At 31.9% G+C, this 18,500-nt stretch overlaps 1 protein-coding gene across 1 annotated transcript in view; it reads right to left on the reverse strand.

The window, feature by feature from the left end:
* LOC148302200 (low choriolytic enzyme-like) overlaps window positions 1-17,161 on the reverse strand; it is a 28,938-nt gene extending 11,777 nt beyond the window's left edge. Inside the window, exons 1-3 of the mRNA XM_088271994.1 lie at window positions 16,865-17,161; window positions 13,605-13,828; window positions 1,078-1,265 (exon numbers count right to left, since the gene is read on the reverse strand). Of these exons, the coding sequence (XP_088128120.1) occupies window positions 1,078-1,265; window positions 13,605-13,828; window positions 16,865-17,161 (709 nt within the window). The remainder of the gene's footprint in view (window positions 1-1,077; window positions 1,266-13,604; window positions 13,829-16,864) is intronic.
* Window positions 17,162-18,500: the final 1,339 nt, after the last annotated feature.

Consider the following 18,500-nt stretch of genomic DNA (forward strand, 5'->3'; position numbering starts at 1 on the left):
TGTTATCTTAAATAACAATAATAAAAATATTAGACTGAAAAATCACTAATATTTATTTTGACCCTCTCGGGAATCGAAGCCGGGACCTCCAGCATGTTAGCCTAGCGCGCTAACCACTACATTATGGAGGCGGACAAAAACTAAATAAAATAATTTTAAATAAATATTTATCTCTAATAGACATTAGATATCGACGTTTAGAGATTTTATATGTCATTTATTTTAATCATTTATTTACGATGGGACAATAAAAAATTAAGTCCTTTTACATACCAGTACTCATCGCTGGATATAGAAAATAAACCAGATGGCCCGATATTTGCATTCGCGATTTTATCTTACAGTGAGCATTCATAACCTACATACGTGTTAGTGCAATTCAGAAACACGAGTTTATCAGGAGATCATTCATTAGTTGTGGTGACAACAGTTGTGCCATGCGCTGTGAAAAGTTACCAGGGTATCATCCTTCGCAGGAGTAGTATGTGCTTGTAATACTGAACGAGCGATATCTGTCTCTGTCGCTGGAATAGTTCAAATACCACAAGCCGTGATAATGAACGAGATAGCTGCTCTAACCCCTAACACAACGCAAGCGTTATTCGTACCTACAATATGACTATAAAAATGTTGTACATAAATCATTAATTCTTATGATTGAATATATTTTTAATTTAAATATAAATTGTGTTTTACGGCATTAGTTTTCTTTTTTTTTTTTGGTTTCCATTATTCTTCAGAAATTAATTTGTTTTTTTTTTCTCATTATTATTTTTACTTGGTAAATAAATACCAGTATTTCTTAAAATCTATTAAAATATGTGTTTCGATACATTCAACAGCATTTTCAGACACCGAATCAATTCATGAAAATCAATTGATGCGTACACTCAATAGATTTAAAATATATGTATTTTGCATTGAATACCAACACCAAGAAAATAAATAGTGTGTACCGAAACAAGATTTTATGTGTAAATTTTTATGCGTTTAAAATATTGATTTTTTTCTAGGCGCCTTGCGTCTAATCGGAATTGGAACGGAAAAGTATGGACCACGTCTACCAGGGATGCATACCTTCGAGGATGTTGTCCCACTGTATTACGATGTTGCTGTCACGGTCGGTGCGAGAGTGTTCGTGCCAGAAGCCGAGGGCGTGCAGCAGCTCGTGCTGGACTGTCCCGCGGCGAGCGAGGCAGTTCTTCCCGCCCAGCGACACATCGATTCGGCCGCGCTTCGGATTCCAGCCCACAGGCGCGGCACATCTGTGAGAAGAATAATGTCTATTAACTATTGCTAACTAACTACCTGCGCTTATCTTCTGATCTCCGGGTCGTCTTACATCATCATAATTCATAAGCGCCTGATACATTTTGGCGCATGTTTTTTTAATTTTATATTCCGCATTTTATAATTTATTGATAAATTGGATTAAGAATTATTTGATTATAAATTCGGTATAAATTCATTATATCATTGCTCGTGTTTTTAAGAGTCAATATTCAGATAAATAATTAATCTAAAATATATTATTTCGAGAAATAAAAATACTTTGTGTTTTGATCCACTCACATTTTTATTAACCAACTAGTTTCGCCAACAACCTGTTGCCCTCTTCAGGGTTTAATTTATGACGAAACTAGTTGGTTAATAAAAATGTGAGTGGATCAAAACACGAAGTATTTTTATTTCTCGAAATAATATATCAATATGATCCACAAAGTTAATGCTTTCAATATTCAAAACATAATCTAAAATCCTTGGTAGTTTGTGCCTAAAAATTTATTTTACTTATTGTTTCGGCATTCACTTTGGGCGAGACATGATTAAATTGTAATTGAAAACATTGAGTTTTCATTTACAATTTTCCCAAAAATTTAATAAAAGATAGTGATCTTTTTTCGACTTATATTTCTTTCATTATATTTTATGTGAAAAAATGACGAAAAAACTTGCCATAGTTGACGGTACGTATTGAAATTTGTTTCTAGACCAGTGGTTCTTAACTGGTGCTCCGTGGAGCACTGTTGGCTCATTTACTGTGCGATTTGTATTTTTATCAACAGATCGTACTCTAAAAATAAAATTTTCAGAAAAAACTTTGTATGAGTTAAGAATTTTTGTTAAAACCCAGCTCTCTCCACAAGGGCACAAATTTTATTACAGTTTTCAACCTCATTAAATGCAACCATTATTAAAAGAACCGAAGAAACGCGAAAGAATTAGCAATATCGAATTTTAGACCTAATATCGCTGAAATTTGTAAAAGCCGACAAGCTCAAATTAAATATGTTTCTTTAGAGTATTTATATTTTAATGTATTTTTTTAATTAATGTAATTTTTTCTTGTCGGTAATAAAACAATCAGTTTTGTTTTTAATAAAAATTATCTTACATCATTTTGAGTGTGTCCAAATACTTGTTCACAAAATCTGGATTATCTCCAATTACAGGAGTTATTTTCATATTATTTTTTGACATTTCATCAAAGATGAAGAAGAATATGGAAGTCTGGGCATTTACGGGGCTTACGACCGTCATAGGCTGGTTTGAGTGATCACTTTACACACGTGTAACATTCACCAATTCTACCCATTATTGACAACCACACTACTCAAATTCTTGGAAGTTCTATATATATGAACCAATTTAGAAACTTTGTTCTTGAATCACTAGAACTTCACTAGAGACATCTATTGGTGAGATGTAAAGAAGCTTTTTTATTAAGCAGAAACTCTTATATTAGTATGTGAGATCCGAATCCCGGATTATAATCACACACATGAGAAACGCCAGAAAATACCATTTTCATTTTTATTATTAAGCTTATAATTTGACCAGATAATTTATTTACAACATTTTGAGTGTGTCCAAATACTTGTTCACAAAATCTGGATTATCTCCAATTACAGGAGTTATTTTCATATTATTTTTTGACATTTCATCAAAGATGAAGAAGAATATGGAAGTCTGGGCATTTACGGGGCTTACGACCGTCATAGGCTGGTTTGAGTGATCACTTTACACACGTGTAACATTCACCAATTCTACCCATTATTGACAACCACACTACTCAAATTCTTCGAAGTTTGATTATAATCCGGGATTCGGATCTCACATACTAATATAAGAGTTTCTGCTTAATAAAAAAGCTTCTTTACATCTCACCAATAGATGTCTCTAGTGAAGTTCTAGTGATTCAAGAACAAAGTTTCTAAATTGGTTCATATATATAGAACTTCGAAGAATTTGAGTAGTGTGGTTGTCAATAATGGGTAGAATTGGTGAATGTTACACGTGTGTAAAGTGATCACTCAAACCAGCCTATGACGGTCGTAAGCCCCGTAAATGCCCAGACTTCCATATTCTTCTTCATCTTTGATGAAATGTCAAAAAATAATATGAAAATAACTCCTGTAATTGGAGATAATCCAGATTTTGTGAACAAGTATTTGGACACACTCAAAATGTTGTAAATAAATTATCTGGTCAAATTATAAGCTTAATAATAAAAATGAAAATGGTATTTTCTGGCGTTTCTCATGTGTGTGATTATAATCCGGGATTCGGATCTCACATACTAATATAAGAGTTTCTGCTTAATAAAAAAGCTTCTTTACATCTCACCAATAGATGTCTCTAGTGAAGTTCTAGTGATTCAAGAACAAAGTTTCTAAATTGGTTCATATATATAGAACTTCGAAGAATTTGAGTAGTGTGGTTGTCAATAATGGGTAGAATTGGTGAATGTTACACGTGTGTAAAGTGATCACTCAAACCAGCCTATGACGGTCGTAAGCCCCGTAAATGCCCAGACTTCCATATTCTTCTTCATCTTTGATGAAATGTCAAAAAATAATATAAAAATTATCTTTGTATTAATCTTTAGTTTTGGTGCACCGCGAATTTTCTTTATAAAGAAAAGTACTCCCTGACTTTAAAAAGGTTCATAACCACTATTCTAGCGTATAGTTACGAACATAACTACATCATTAGTGTTAAAACGAGTAACTTTTCCATAAATTTGTCCGGAGATGAAGAGTATAATAAATCAGATATGTCAGCGGGAGGCGGCTGTTGTGTTTGAAATCTGTCTGTAAATCTACTGAACCTACTTCTCTTCATACTTGTGTCATGCATCGTGTAATTTGTAATGTACCTATTCAGATGGCTCTAATCTTGTCTTATTAACTCGATATGGTAACTGACATCTCATTAATTTCAATCACTTTCTCTGCCGATTTTTTTATAGCTTAAACATTATGGTATATTATGTCACATGATCGTTTCTTGGCATATCAACACACATGTGCCTAACCACCTACGAACATATACATAATGTTACATATATGCAGGGGCGTACCTTTCATATAGGCATAAAAGCGGTGCCTATCCTAACTTACCCTCGTGATATATAAAAACGCAACCAGTACCTACCCTACCTTACTTAGTTATACCAGCTTACCTTACTACCTATCTCTACTGCCTACCCTAGTAAGTAGTACTTAGCTTACCTTACTACCTACCTCTACTGCCTACCCTAATTAATTCTCTATGCACGCTACTGCATATATGTAAGTCAGTATTAAACGTATAAAATAAGCGATACCCTTCATTGTGTTTGGTTTGTTTTTACGGGAATGATAATGGGGAAGATGACCAGTTATTTTCCATGCTATGTAGACGAGCAGAAGAAATGTGGGATTGGATATGCTGTGTATGTTAATAACATACATTGTTCCCAGTATGAGGATAATCCACGCACAAATATACAGAGACGACGGAGTCAGAACGAACATATACTTGTATAGCATGTTTTAATCACACGTTTGTATCGACATATGAATTCATGATTTGAGTAAAACACTTAAGTCGCACATACGAATATTAATATGAATATTTCAAATGAAAACGAAATAAATAAAAACACCCACAAAGGAACTGGTAAATGAATTGATTAATAAAATCATGTAAACTGATTATTAAAAATATAAACGTTTTGACAGCTCAACCTGGATGAAGAAGAATATAGAAGTCTAGGTATTTACAAAGCGTACGAACTATCATAGACTGATTTAAGTGATCACTTTATACACGTGTAATATTTAACATTCCACCCATGATTGATAACCACACTACTGAATTCTTTGGAAATATATATAAATATATATGTACATGATATGATTCATATGTGGGTCTACAGATCGTAAGCCATGTAAATACCGAGACATCCAAATTCTTCTTCATCTATGTTGAGAGTCAAAATGTAAAAATAACTCCTAAGTGGAGAAACGCAGATTTGGACACACCCAACATGTTGTAAAAAGATTTTGTGTTGATGCTGATATAAAAATAATCATCTTCGCTCTTATAAAATTGCTTAGGCAAGTAATTGAAAGTAAGTCTATCGTAAGAAGATTAGGAATGAAGGGAATATACACTTACAAATCGCTCACTCCTTTCAAGAACGCCATAAATAAAAAATCGTCAATTTTCAGTTGTGGATGTTTTCGGAATGCCCACAAAATGTACTATATCCCAGCAAAAGAGGTAATTTTTAATTAAATATTTACCCGCTACAGGGCAAAAAATGTTGTTTTTGCATTTTGAAGAAAAGGTATTGTTTTATTAATTTTTTCAAATATATTAAATATTTTTCAAATGGAGAAAAAACCTTCAGGTTTTACCTAAAAAGATCTGTTGCACAGTAAAAAGTTGAATAAGTGGCTTGATATTTATTTTTAATACATTGTGTTATATTTTTAAACTTTAAAAATGTTCTCCTGAACAATCTTTTTTATTTATTTATGACGTTCTTGAAAGGAGTGAGCGATATACATATTTATGTTTAGAGGAGCGCATATAGTTATAGAATTATTATATATTATATACTTGGAAATTCTTGGTGGACTTAAGCTCGAAAATTAGTACATTGAAAAATGTACTTTAAACGTTTTCTTCAGTAAGGATATTTTATAAAATAGGCGTGCAGTACCTACCAGCTCGTACGGTCTGTTATTCTTTGTACTAACCGTGAGCAAGAATAATTGAATGTTGTGCATTGTATGGGTCACAGGGCGGCACGTGTCAAAATATGCTTACACTTAATGTCTCCACGGTATTATAATCCATTGGAAAACAATTAATGGTATGGTAATGCCCCGTGTGCGTATAGCTCTCTCGCTAACATAACGACATGCACGCGGGCAAATGGGCATGCCTTTTGTTCATTACTTCTCAGGGTCGAACTATGAAATTCCCGATGGTGGGTTTGCCCAAGGGTGAAAGTTGAAATTGTGTTATTTCATCATACCATTAATATAAAATACTGTGACAGCTAATTTAATTATTAAACTGCAGTGGGACCTCCATATTCGTCAGATTCGATATTCGAGAAACTTCGATGTCGAAATATTTGTCGATATTCTCCATATTCGTTACTTCAACGACACACTTTGACACTGCATCGGATGCAAAGCTGTACGAGTATGGGAAAGTGACCGTGTAGGTTTTGTTTTAAATATTTTTTTTAGATATATGCAATGCTTCTTAATGAACCAGATCCAATTGTCGTATTTGAAAATTGCCATAAATATATAATACGACTTCTTATCTATGAGTTTTTGATTTTACCATGGGATGAATTTTGCGAAAAGATTAAAAAGAGTGAAAATTTTAAGAAGAGTTCTTTAAGGTGGTATGGACATGTGAAGCGAATGGATAGCGAGAGAATGGCCAAGAAAATATATGTGGCGATTGTAATAGGTAGATTGAGGACGGCTGAAAAAGACTGATTAATCAGAACCTAAAATCTGGAGGTGTCAAAAGTCTGTTTAATCGGAGGACATGTATGACTAGATGTATGGATGTGAATGAAGCTATGAGTGTGTCAGAGCAGAAGAGTGTGGAGTTCCATCTTCTCTGCCTACCCATGTGGAGAAACGGCGTGATGGTAGTAGTAGTAGTGAATTTTACGTGCAGATTGAAAAGTAGTTAAATAAAATACTGTAGTGTTACAGAAAAGTCCCATATAAGTACATATATATTATCTGCGCTTTATTTTAGAATTCTTGAAAAAATAATGCATAATCCTCTCCTTTCCTTCTCCTTCTTGCAAAGTCTTTTTTTATACCATACCCTTTTTTTATCTCTTAATGTTTTTAATAGTTATTATAACAAAAATGTGTAATTATTTAATTGACTTTGTTTTTATTATTGTAACTATTTTTGTTAATGTAATGTTATGTTTATTAAGGTTAATGTAACTTTTGTTTATTATACACTTTTTTAAATGTAAAGCTGTACAATTCCCGAACAAATAATAAAAAAAATACAAAAATAAAATAAAATAATAAAGCGTTCATAGCTATTCATTGCCAGTTCATTTTCAAAAGGTACCTCGTTCAACCTCCTTCCCTCTGTCGGCAACTGCCAAAAGCTTGTGGGAGTGCATAGTCACAAATAAAATGCATTAATAAAGACGTGGGTTCGACTCTCTCATGCCCGCTGCATTAATGCATCTCGAATGCAAATCCCAGGTATATGTGGTGCATTATCTCAATCTTATAAGGATCGTTGACAGCGGAGTCGAGCCGTCAAACTTATTGATCGATCTGCCCGAGACATTAGACATGGGTCGACTGGACCCGTATTTTATTTTAGACTTAGCTTTAAGCCAATTAGGTTGTATTATGGGAAACAGATCGTTAACAAAACGGTCAAAAAATAATGAGAGTATAATACGGATGACTTCATAAGGTAAGTGGATAAAATATTAAACATTCTTGTCTACGCTATGACTGGTGCCTACTTATGTATATCTGTGTTGACAATGATTGGGGTATGTTTCCTTAATTGGTAGAATAAAAGTTTGTGAATTGAGAAATTGAATAAACTAAATATGTAATCAATTAATTATTTAAATAGCATGTATTTTAATAGATTTATCGCTATGAAGCAATATATTCTAACAATCCAAAAATTATAATTAATGACCAAGGTTTGTACCATATATGGTATATGTATTTATATATGTATATATATATATATATATATATATATATATATATATATATATATATATATATATTATATATATATATATATATATATATATATATATATATATATATATATATATATATATATATATATATATATATATATATATTTATATATATACATATATATATATATATATATATATATATATATATATATATATATATATATATATATATATATATATATATATATATATATATATATATATATATATATATGTGTATATATATATATATATATATATATATATATATATATATATATATATATATATATATATATATATGTAATAAAATAACTAGGTACCTACCTATACATTTTATTAAGTACTTACAAAAAGTACCTACATAAAACAGTTCTACCACCAGATGCCGCATGCGTCGCTCAGAATAAAACAAAAGACTTCCGATAATATTATTAACTGTCAGAATCAGATAGATAGATAGATAGATAGATATAAAAATGATTATAAAGATAAATTAAGAATAAACTTTAATTACAAAGCAACACATTGTTTATTTTATTATTATACACCCACTTTACATATTATTTACACTTAATTTTCAAAAGGAAAATATTACCACGTTATAAAACGACAATTTTGTTAATTGGAAATGGATTATGAAACATTAGATGTATTAAAACAATTACTACAATATGTTCGAAGTGAGAGAGAAAAATCAGAAGATGATCAAAGAAAACGATTAGAAGATAATCAAAGAAGACATGGAAATTTAAGAACTAGTGATAAAATTAAAAATAAAAATCATGTGAAAAAAATTTCTACAAAATATAAAATAAAATATACTCCAGAAAAGAAGAATTTCGAAGCAGATTTTATGAGCAGGAATCCAGTATTAGAATCGAAGGAAAATGCAAATGAACAATTAAAAGTTGTAAATTTGGTTAAATTAGAAGATATTTTAAAAGATCAGAATAAAAATGAAGACATACAAATAACACAAAAACAGTGCTTGAAAAATGAAAATAAAAATAAAGTAGAAAAAACTTCTACGAAAGATAAAATAAAATATACTCCAGGAAAGAAGAATTTAGAAGTAGATTGTCTAAGCAGGAATCCAGTATTAAAATCGAATGAAAATGCAGATGAACAATTAAAAGTTGTAAATTTGGTTAAATTAGAAGATATTTCAAAAGATCAGAATAAAAATGAAGACATACAAATAACACAGAAACAGTGCTTGAAAAATGAAAATAAAAATAAAGTAGAAAAAACTTCTACGAAAGATGAAATAAAATATACTCCAGGAAAGAAGAATTTAGAAGTAGATTGTCTAAGCCGGAATCCAGTTTTAGAATCGAATAAAAATGCAGATGAACAATTAAAAGTTGTACATTTGGTTATATTAGAAGATACTTTAAGAGATCTGAATAAAAATGAAGGAATTCAAAAGAAAAAAACAAATGGATTGAGAAAAACTGTGTCTACTTTAAAAGGGTCAAGAAAAAAAAAATACAAAAAAGAAAGAAAGAAAAAAGAACGGAAAAAAAGAAAGAAAGAAAAAAAAAAAAGAAAGAAAGAAAAAAAAAAAACTTTATCATATCACTAAACTTATACCAGTCCCTTCACTACAAGAAGATGATCCGGAGGACGAGTGAAAATTTTACTATGAATTTTCATCCCCAAGGGGGGAGATGTAATAAAATAACTAGGTACCTACCTATACATTTTATTAAGTACTTACAAAAAGTACCTACATAAAACAGTTCTACCACCAGATGCCGCATGCGTCGCTCAGAATAAAACAAAAGACTTCCGATAATATTATTAACTGTCAGAATCAGATAGATAGATAGATAGATAGATATAAAAATGATTATAAAGATAAATTAAGAATAAACTTTAATTACAAAGCAACACATTGTTTATTTTATTATTATACACCCACTTTACATATTATTTACACTTAATTTTCAAAAGGAAAATATTACCACGTTATATATATATAACCCTTATCCGCACCCAATAGTGCAAAAGGCACTGCATCGTATTGACGCAGTGTAATCTTGATCGTTAACACATGAAGGAAAGGTGATCAGCCCTCCGCTTCAGGTCCAAGGTAATATTGAATAGATAATAGAGTGAAAAATTACCTATATTTATTTGATCCCCCCCCTGGGAATTGAACCCGGGCGAGGGCCCGGGTTCAATTCCCAGGGGGGGGAGGCAGAACGGTAGCCGAGCGTACTTACCATGAAACTACGGAGGCGTAAGAAATTGAATAGAAATATATTTTAAACTTCATTCGTTAAATGTCGCGCACTTTAACGGGTTTATCCCTATGAAGCAATATATTTTATGTAACCACAAATTAACACTCTCCTTGTCATTCATCGTTCACTTTGTGTAATACCACTTAATAACACTACTTCATGACTACCGGTTTCGGATTAATCATTACATCATTTGGCCAACTGTCTACAATTGACCTGATGATGGAATGATTATTCCGAAATCGGTAGTCATAAAGTGTTTTTAAGTGGTAATACACAAAGTGAGAGTATTATATTACCATTTCACAATATTAAAAATATTTTTAAAATCCAAAACATAACCAAAAACAGATAAGAAATGACTAAGGTTTATAACATATACAGCTGTTTAAAATCAGTAACCACTAGCGCTTGAACACATAAACGAATCTAACAACAATTATATCTAACAATAACAACGAATCTAACATGAATCAAAGTATGTTGCAATATAAACGATTAAATAAATACAATTGATGTAGATTCACGATTCTGTAAATTGATGATAAGAGCGAGCAAAGGTATATGGAGTAGGATCAAGTAAGGAGATGAAGGGGGTAGGGGAAAGGATCCAAGGAAGGGATGATATGATAGACAGTTAAGGTTTCGGGGATGGATAAGCATGTTTCAGACGTTTCTTGTAGGTTGTCAGACAGGATGCACTTTTCTCGTGGAGTAGTAGTTATTTCTTTAGTCGGGCAGTTTGGATACAAGACATGCTTTGCAATTAATCTAAAATAACATACTCACACAGATATCCCATAATAATAAAGGAATATTGAACTTATCAAATTACACAATTATAACTAACAAATGACGATTTTTTTTCCTGAGAGTTATAAGAGGAAAATTTTCATCCATCATTTTCATAATTCGCTCATCTAAAAACAGCATTTGAGTAAGTAGGATTGTTATGTGTACAGATTCTATGTGTTGATTTTTCCATTTCTGATCCTTTCTTCCCGAGACTTTTTTTTTAAGTCGTGTTCCTACGGAAGGATAAAACTAAGATAGAGATTGAAATTAAAAATGCTTTAATGATATCACATCGTAGATAAGAAAAATATGGAAGTCTGGGTATTTACAGGGCTTCTAACCTGTCTGTCATAGACTGGTTTAATTATAACACTTTATACACGTGTAATATTTACACTCTATTATTTATTATTTAAGTTACAAAAAAAATTGTAGTGTAGTTATCAATCATGGGTAGAATTGTGATACGCGTGTATAAAGTAATCATATACGACGGATCGTAAGCCTTGTAAACACCCAGCATACCATATTCTTGATCTATGTTCAAATGCCAATACAAAAGTAACTTCTAAGTGGAGAAACGCATATTTGTGAACAAGGATTTGGACACACTCACAGTATTGTTTATAATTTCTTGAATGTTTTTCGCAGATACTTTGTGGCACATTTTATCTTTACAAAAAAAATAAATTTTGTTTTTAACCATTTTTTTACTTCATGTTTAACCCTGACGATGACAAGGTTCTTGTTAAAAACAAAGTTGTTTTGTGTTATTTATAATTTGTTGTAAGTAAAAAAGCTTGTTTATTATATGTTATGCTATAACAGCGCTCGAGAATTAACTAATTTAAAAATAAGTCGGCTAAATCCTGTTTTAGGCGATGAATAAAATAAACCACTTAAATATTTAAGTATCCCTTTGCTCTTTATGCTCCATCGGCGTGGCGGTGATTAAGTTTCGACTAAGGTAATGTGATCATTCCTGGCACTTAGCTTTTATCTTTTATCGTTTCCTATTGTCAATGTTCACCTCTGACCGGGCAGAAGACGCCAATAATGTGGCTATGAATGGATAACGCTAAAACGTTTATCTGAAATGCATATCATTAATGAAAATGGGTACCTACCTTAAATTCCAAACTAAATTTTGATCTTAATAAAAGATTCAATCAGACTTTATTTGAAATAACATATATTTTCTCATTTCATTAATTGATTCAGCTGTCGTTTTGTGGTAAAATCTATCCATTTTTATTTTAAGTTTTACTTAATAAATAATACTAATTTTAAACACACAACTCAATGTTTGGTCAATAACATCACATACATTTTGCCAATTTTGAACGTAATGGCTTCTACAATTTCATTAATTGATTCGGCAGTCACTTTGTGGTAAAATCTATCCATTTTTAATTTTAGTTTTACTTAGTTTATTTTTAAAATTCAATAGTGGTATTTACTAAGTAAAACTCAAATTAAAAAGAATATATTTTCTATAATTGAATTTAGGTTTGAATTTAAATCACGTATCAGGCTATATTAAGTTCGAAAAAAATAGTTAAAAAATATGTTTCACATTTTAAATTATTATATTCGGTCTTATTTAAGCTTTTGTTTGAACATATTATGTACATATAACTAACTTTAATAAATAATCAAAATATATTAAATAACCCAGAAGCTTTATATTTAAGTATAAGCATTTAATTAGGGTTATAACTAGTTTAACATTTTTATATATTATAATTGTCAACTTATTATAATTGTTAGTAAACTTCTGTTACTGTAAAATACATTAACAATAAATAATAACTGAATTGTTTTTGATTTATGCTATAATTATTTGTAATTAAATATTGTAAGATAAACTTCACAAAATAGATAGTTAAGTTTCGATTTATACTTAAAATATAAAACATGGACTTAGCCAAGCTTAAAAATTACCTTATGACTTGTGTGCTGGACAAAAATATCAAAGAATGTTTTGAAATAAGGATATGTATAAAGAAGCTAATACTACCATCACGCCCTTTTCTCACGGGATAGGCAGAGAGGATGGAATGCCACACTCGTATGCTCTGACATACACTCCTAGCTTCTTTCCCATCCATACATCTAGTCATACATGCCCTACGCTTACGTTAACTGTTGACTTTTGAATAAGAAATTATAATATTATTTTGTCCGCCTTCGTAGTGTAATGGTCAGCACACTCGGCTACCGTTCTGGAGGTCCCGGGTTCGATTCCCAGGGGGGTCAAATAAATATAAGTGATTTTTTCACTCTAATATTTATTCCATATTACCCTAGACTGGTACCTGAAGCGGGGGGCTGATCACCTTTCCTTCATGTGTTAACGATCAAGATAACACTACGTTTATATGATGCAGTGTCCTATGCATCATTGGGGTGCGGATAAGGGTTTGAAATGAAATGAAAATATTACAAGTTCCACAACTAAAATAAAATACTAATTAAAATTATTTACTATATGAACAGTAAAAACTTACGCTTTCTTTTTGTTCCTGAAGTAGAGATAAGTAGGCTGGTCGGTCCTGAAGATGAATCTTACACAACTGACGTTGTGTAGATCGGCGATAGCGTCATCTACTACTTGACGTTGAGCGGGGCTGAATTCGTCATCCTTGAAGTCATAGAAGACGACTTTATTCGGCCACGTCTGACTTTCAGACAGAACAAGGTTTTTATACTTATTGTTGTCCTCTGTGTAATCCTGAAAAATACACACATTTCTACACATACTCGTTCTTTTTTTAAAACATAAGAATTAAAGGACATGTCGCTTAAAATTTTTTAATAACACACTTTAAGTGTGGTAGGCATGGTTTATGTGTCTATATGGAAAGTACGTTACTGATTGTAAAAAAATACTTATCCACAAATCTGGGTTTTCTCTGCATAGCAGTTATTTTGACATTAAAAAAAACTGGTCAAGTCATGAGCTACATAAAAAAATGAGAATTATGTTTTCAGGCGTTTCTCGCATTTCTACTGCATTAAGTCTACTTTCATCCTTCTTTTGCGAACTCCATGCTTCATTTCCATACATTAGGGTTGGAACTAGGACTCCATTGTAAACTGCTAGTTTAGCTCTCGCTCATAGGATTTTATTAGCTTTAACTGAATTTTATGCACCATTCACTCTGTTCCTAGCATTCACTCTCCTTTCCTTAGCATTATCAATATTTTCATCCATAGAAAACATCGTCACACCCCTTATCCGCACTCCAATAGTGCATAGGGCACTGTATCATATAAACGCAGTGTTATCTTGATCGTTAACTCACGAAGGAAAGGTGATCAGCCCTCCGCTTCAAGTACCAGTCCAGGGTAATATTGAAGAAATATTAGAGTGAAAAAATCACTTATATTTATTTGATCTCAGCCCTGGGAATCAAACCCGGGACCTCCAGAACGGTAGCCGAGCGTGCCAACCATTACACTACGGGATGAACAGAATACATACTTCCCAAATATACGAAAACATCTACCTGTTCCAAAATGCCCCATTTACTACTATTTTACATCTAGATGACTTTGGTTTGTCTCGATATCAAGTTATCTTGATGACAAAAAACATAATAGCAACAATATCAGTATGTACCTATCTACCTTCCAATCCAAAATGATAATATAGTTGAACAAACGTTTTTCTTTAGACGCACAAATATGTATAAAGTGTTTCAAAACAAAATGGTTCCTTAGTTGACTTTGGAATGTCATTAATAAATCTGATCAAGTAGCTCTTAAAACGTCAATCCGTTTAAAACAAAAAGAGATAAAAAGAAAACTTTATCTCAGTTCGTCCTTAGATTTTTTTCTTCAATTTATAATGAAAAAGCAGGTCATTTGTTATTCAATGTTAAATGGGTCACAGACGCGGGTAAAACGATTAGACGGAAGGTATGCATTTTTTATCATTTTTTATTATTTAAAATGGCCAAGACCCTTTTTAATATACTTACATGGAAGATGCTTTCATTATTGAATGAGGTATTTCTTCTATTGTGGAATATGCAAGTCAAAAATTCTTTATGTATGTATTTTATATGCTTAGCCACCTTCCATATTTATCATTGAAGGATGTTTATTAAAATGACCTACTATTTGGGCTAAAAAATTTCATTTATTAATCATGATCTTTTTTTGCGAACATTTTTTAAACCCTTATCCGCACCCCTATGGTGCATAGGTTACTGCATTATATAAACGCAGTGTTATCTTGATCGTTAACATACGAATAAAAGGTAATCAGCCCTCCGCTTCAGGTACCAGTCCAGGGAATGGAATAAATATTAGAGTGAAAAAATCACTTATATTTATTTGACCCCCCTTGGGTATCAAACTCTATCCAATCCAAACCCTCACTGTACCATATAAACGCAGTGTTACCTTGATCGTTAACCTATGAAGGAAAGGTGATCAGCCCTCCGCTTCAAGTACCTGTCCAGGGTAATATTGAATAAATATTAGAGTGAAAAAATCACTTATATTTATTTGACCCTCCCTGGGAATCAAACTCGGGACCTCCAGAACGATAGCCGAGCGTGTTGACCATTACACCACGGAGGCGGACATAATCATGATCTTTTTTGCGAATGTAAATAATTTACGAAATTATATTTAATTCTTAATCATGACAAGAGTTTGCTACTTAATAATGCAGGTATTTGCAAATCTATAAAGCTTTATTTTATCTTTAAATGCATCCATGTTCTGTTAAAAGATATAATAAAATATTTTCATGTTTTAACTAAAATACTGTAGTTGTATGTCCCTGTCTTGATATAATTAAAATTCGTCTAATAAATTTCGTCATTTGTCCATTTCTGTAAACTTATTTGCTATTCTGAATAATTTTATTTCTGTATAAATGTTTTGATATATAAATAATAATAAAAAAGTGCACAACATGGTCAGTAGATTTGCTGTTGAGGAAAGTAATGCAGAGATTATTACATTTCAGTAAATAAAACAGACGTAATTAGCTAAATTGATAATAAACGTAATACATACTTATGTGCAGATGACTACCAAATAATAAAACATTAAAAAATAATAGTATTTTCTAAATTTTATATAATTCATGTCGGCATTTTCACTAAACACTTGTATAAAGAATTAAATATTTCTTGTACTATGGAAATTGAATTCCAAATTTTTTGTTTTGTTTTAATACTTATTATATTTTGTGTTTTTCATTAAATTTAACACCAAGAGGTATCGAACTATTTGTTGCTCGCTTTTCGATGGCGTTAACGTCGTTTTCATGGTTCCCAATTTTCATAATGTTTTAATATGTCACTTTTCAATTTTGCTTTACTTAAAAATTCGTAAAATATGCTCATCTATTGATCAAAATGTCTTAAAATTGTCACCCGACGTACTTGAAACTTTTCCATATTTTGCGATATTGCCCACATAGGGAATTACATAAATTGTAAATAAACAATCTGTATACTATTGACAATAAGGATATACTCATATACTCTTAAGTACTTCATATGATGTTTAGTTATTTAGGTTTTGATTTGTGATTGTAACAAATGGTATTAATGGCACATTGTTGTGCATTTGATCCCGCCGCATGGAGCATAATTTCCACTCCGATAAAATAAGACTCATCTATGTATAGTGATATGATATAACACTTTATAATACAGTATAATGCATATTGTTAGGAGGGCCTTGTACCTTCCAGGTACCGGACAAAGGTGCCAAAAGATTAATGAATAGTAATTCGTCTCACCGTCGAGTTGAGAATGTGTTCATCACCGAGAATTATATCCCCTTCGAAGTACTCGCCCTCCTCGCCGACGTCATCCTCTTCCTCTCCGCTTCCTTCGGCTTCTCCGGCATCATCAATCATTAATTTATCGCCTATCTCGGCTCGGGGCGCGTCCAGTCCGCCGATACACTTATCACAATATTGAACAAAATTGGTCCTATTTTTGGGATCCACCGGCATGGCCGCAGCGAGGCCGGACACTAGCACCAAGCACAGCGGGTATAATGCGTTTACACTTCGACGCTTTTTGTACGGCATTTTGTAGCGCTTAATCACTTTGTTTTTGAGTTAGGTCTGTTTCGACATTTCGAATGGTTCAGTTTCTTCGGAGCCGACTCCTTTCGCGGATAAGAGGAGAGCTCCGCGAGGCAAAGCGACTACCGGAACACGAACTGGCGACTGTGGCTCGCTTATCTTCCGATGGATTCCACGACTTGAAGAGAGCCGACCAATATAATAGAAGCTAATGGGGTCAGACTCTCGAGAGAGGCGACCGGACATCTTGGCGTACGAAATCCTGTTTTTCATTTATATCAAATTTGGTATGATACTAGGTTAAAAAAAAACTCGCCGGACGACATAGCGCCGTGATATGCATACGTTTGCTGGATTCCTAACCTGTCCGTCATAAACTCGGAGGTTCGAGGTGACGCTGTTGCGGTAAAACTTTATAGGTCCTCAACCTGACGGAAGGTTTATTCAATACAATCTATGAGGCATAAAACACAAAACACGTCAACATCAACAAACATGTTTTCCCATGCGTTAAAACACCGTTTGCCTATAATATACGTAACTATATAATAGTTAATATTCCATATCTAACACATAAACGCAATCGACAACTACTGCCTACTTGACTGAGAACAACAACAATGTATGACTGATTATGACAATTTCTTAATACAGTAAGTTTATTAAAAAACGGAAATAAAAACACAGTAGGCAAGTGATTGACATTACAATATATGTACATATTTGTTTTAGAACTATCGTTTCAAAATTCAATTAAATGAAAAAGTATTTATTAATTATCATCATTATCAAATAAAACAAAACAATTTCAATGAAAACGTACCTACTTCAATATAAAATTGGGTACCTGCATCAAAATTATTTTTTTTAAATCTCAGTCTCTCAATCTCAGTCTCGCTAGCGACTTGCTTCTTTTTATTCGAGACGTATTATAAAATTTTATGGCCTCCGTATAAATTTATTATCATATTCGATTCCATTAAATCACCATTATTGAGAGGTTTGCAGTATTTATTTTGGCAAATTATTTATTGTTTGTTTTGTAAAGTTCAGTGACACTATAAAAGCTTGGTTTTTATTCATTATTTTAGGTAGAAGGAATAGATATGCACGAATTGATCCAAATTACCTACTTTACTTCCTTATTTGCGAATCATAAAATTTAAAATATATAATTAAAATTAATTTCTATTTGGTTTAGTTTCAAAGGTTATTAAATACTTGAAGATACTTATCTTAATCACACATATAATCGTACTATGTTTTTTCCCCAATTCATTCACAGTGAAGCGCTCTTGAGGTAGTATTTTACGAAAATGGCGCTATATAAAAAATGAAATTG

Source organism: Brachycentrus maculatus, unplaced genomic scaffold, assembly GCF_059751285.1.
Source record: "Brachycentrus maculatus isolate JH-2025_06_01 unplaced genomic scaffold, ASM5975128v1 h1tg000474l, whole genome shotgun sequence".
Classification (NCBI taxonomy): Eukaryota; Metazoa; Arthropoda; class Insecta; order Trichoptera; family Brachycentridae; genus Brachycentrus; species Brachycentrus maculatus.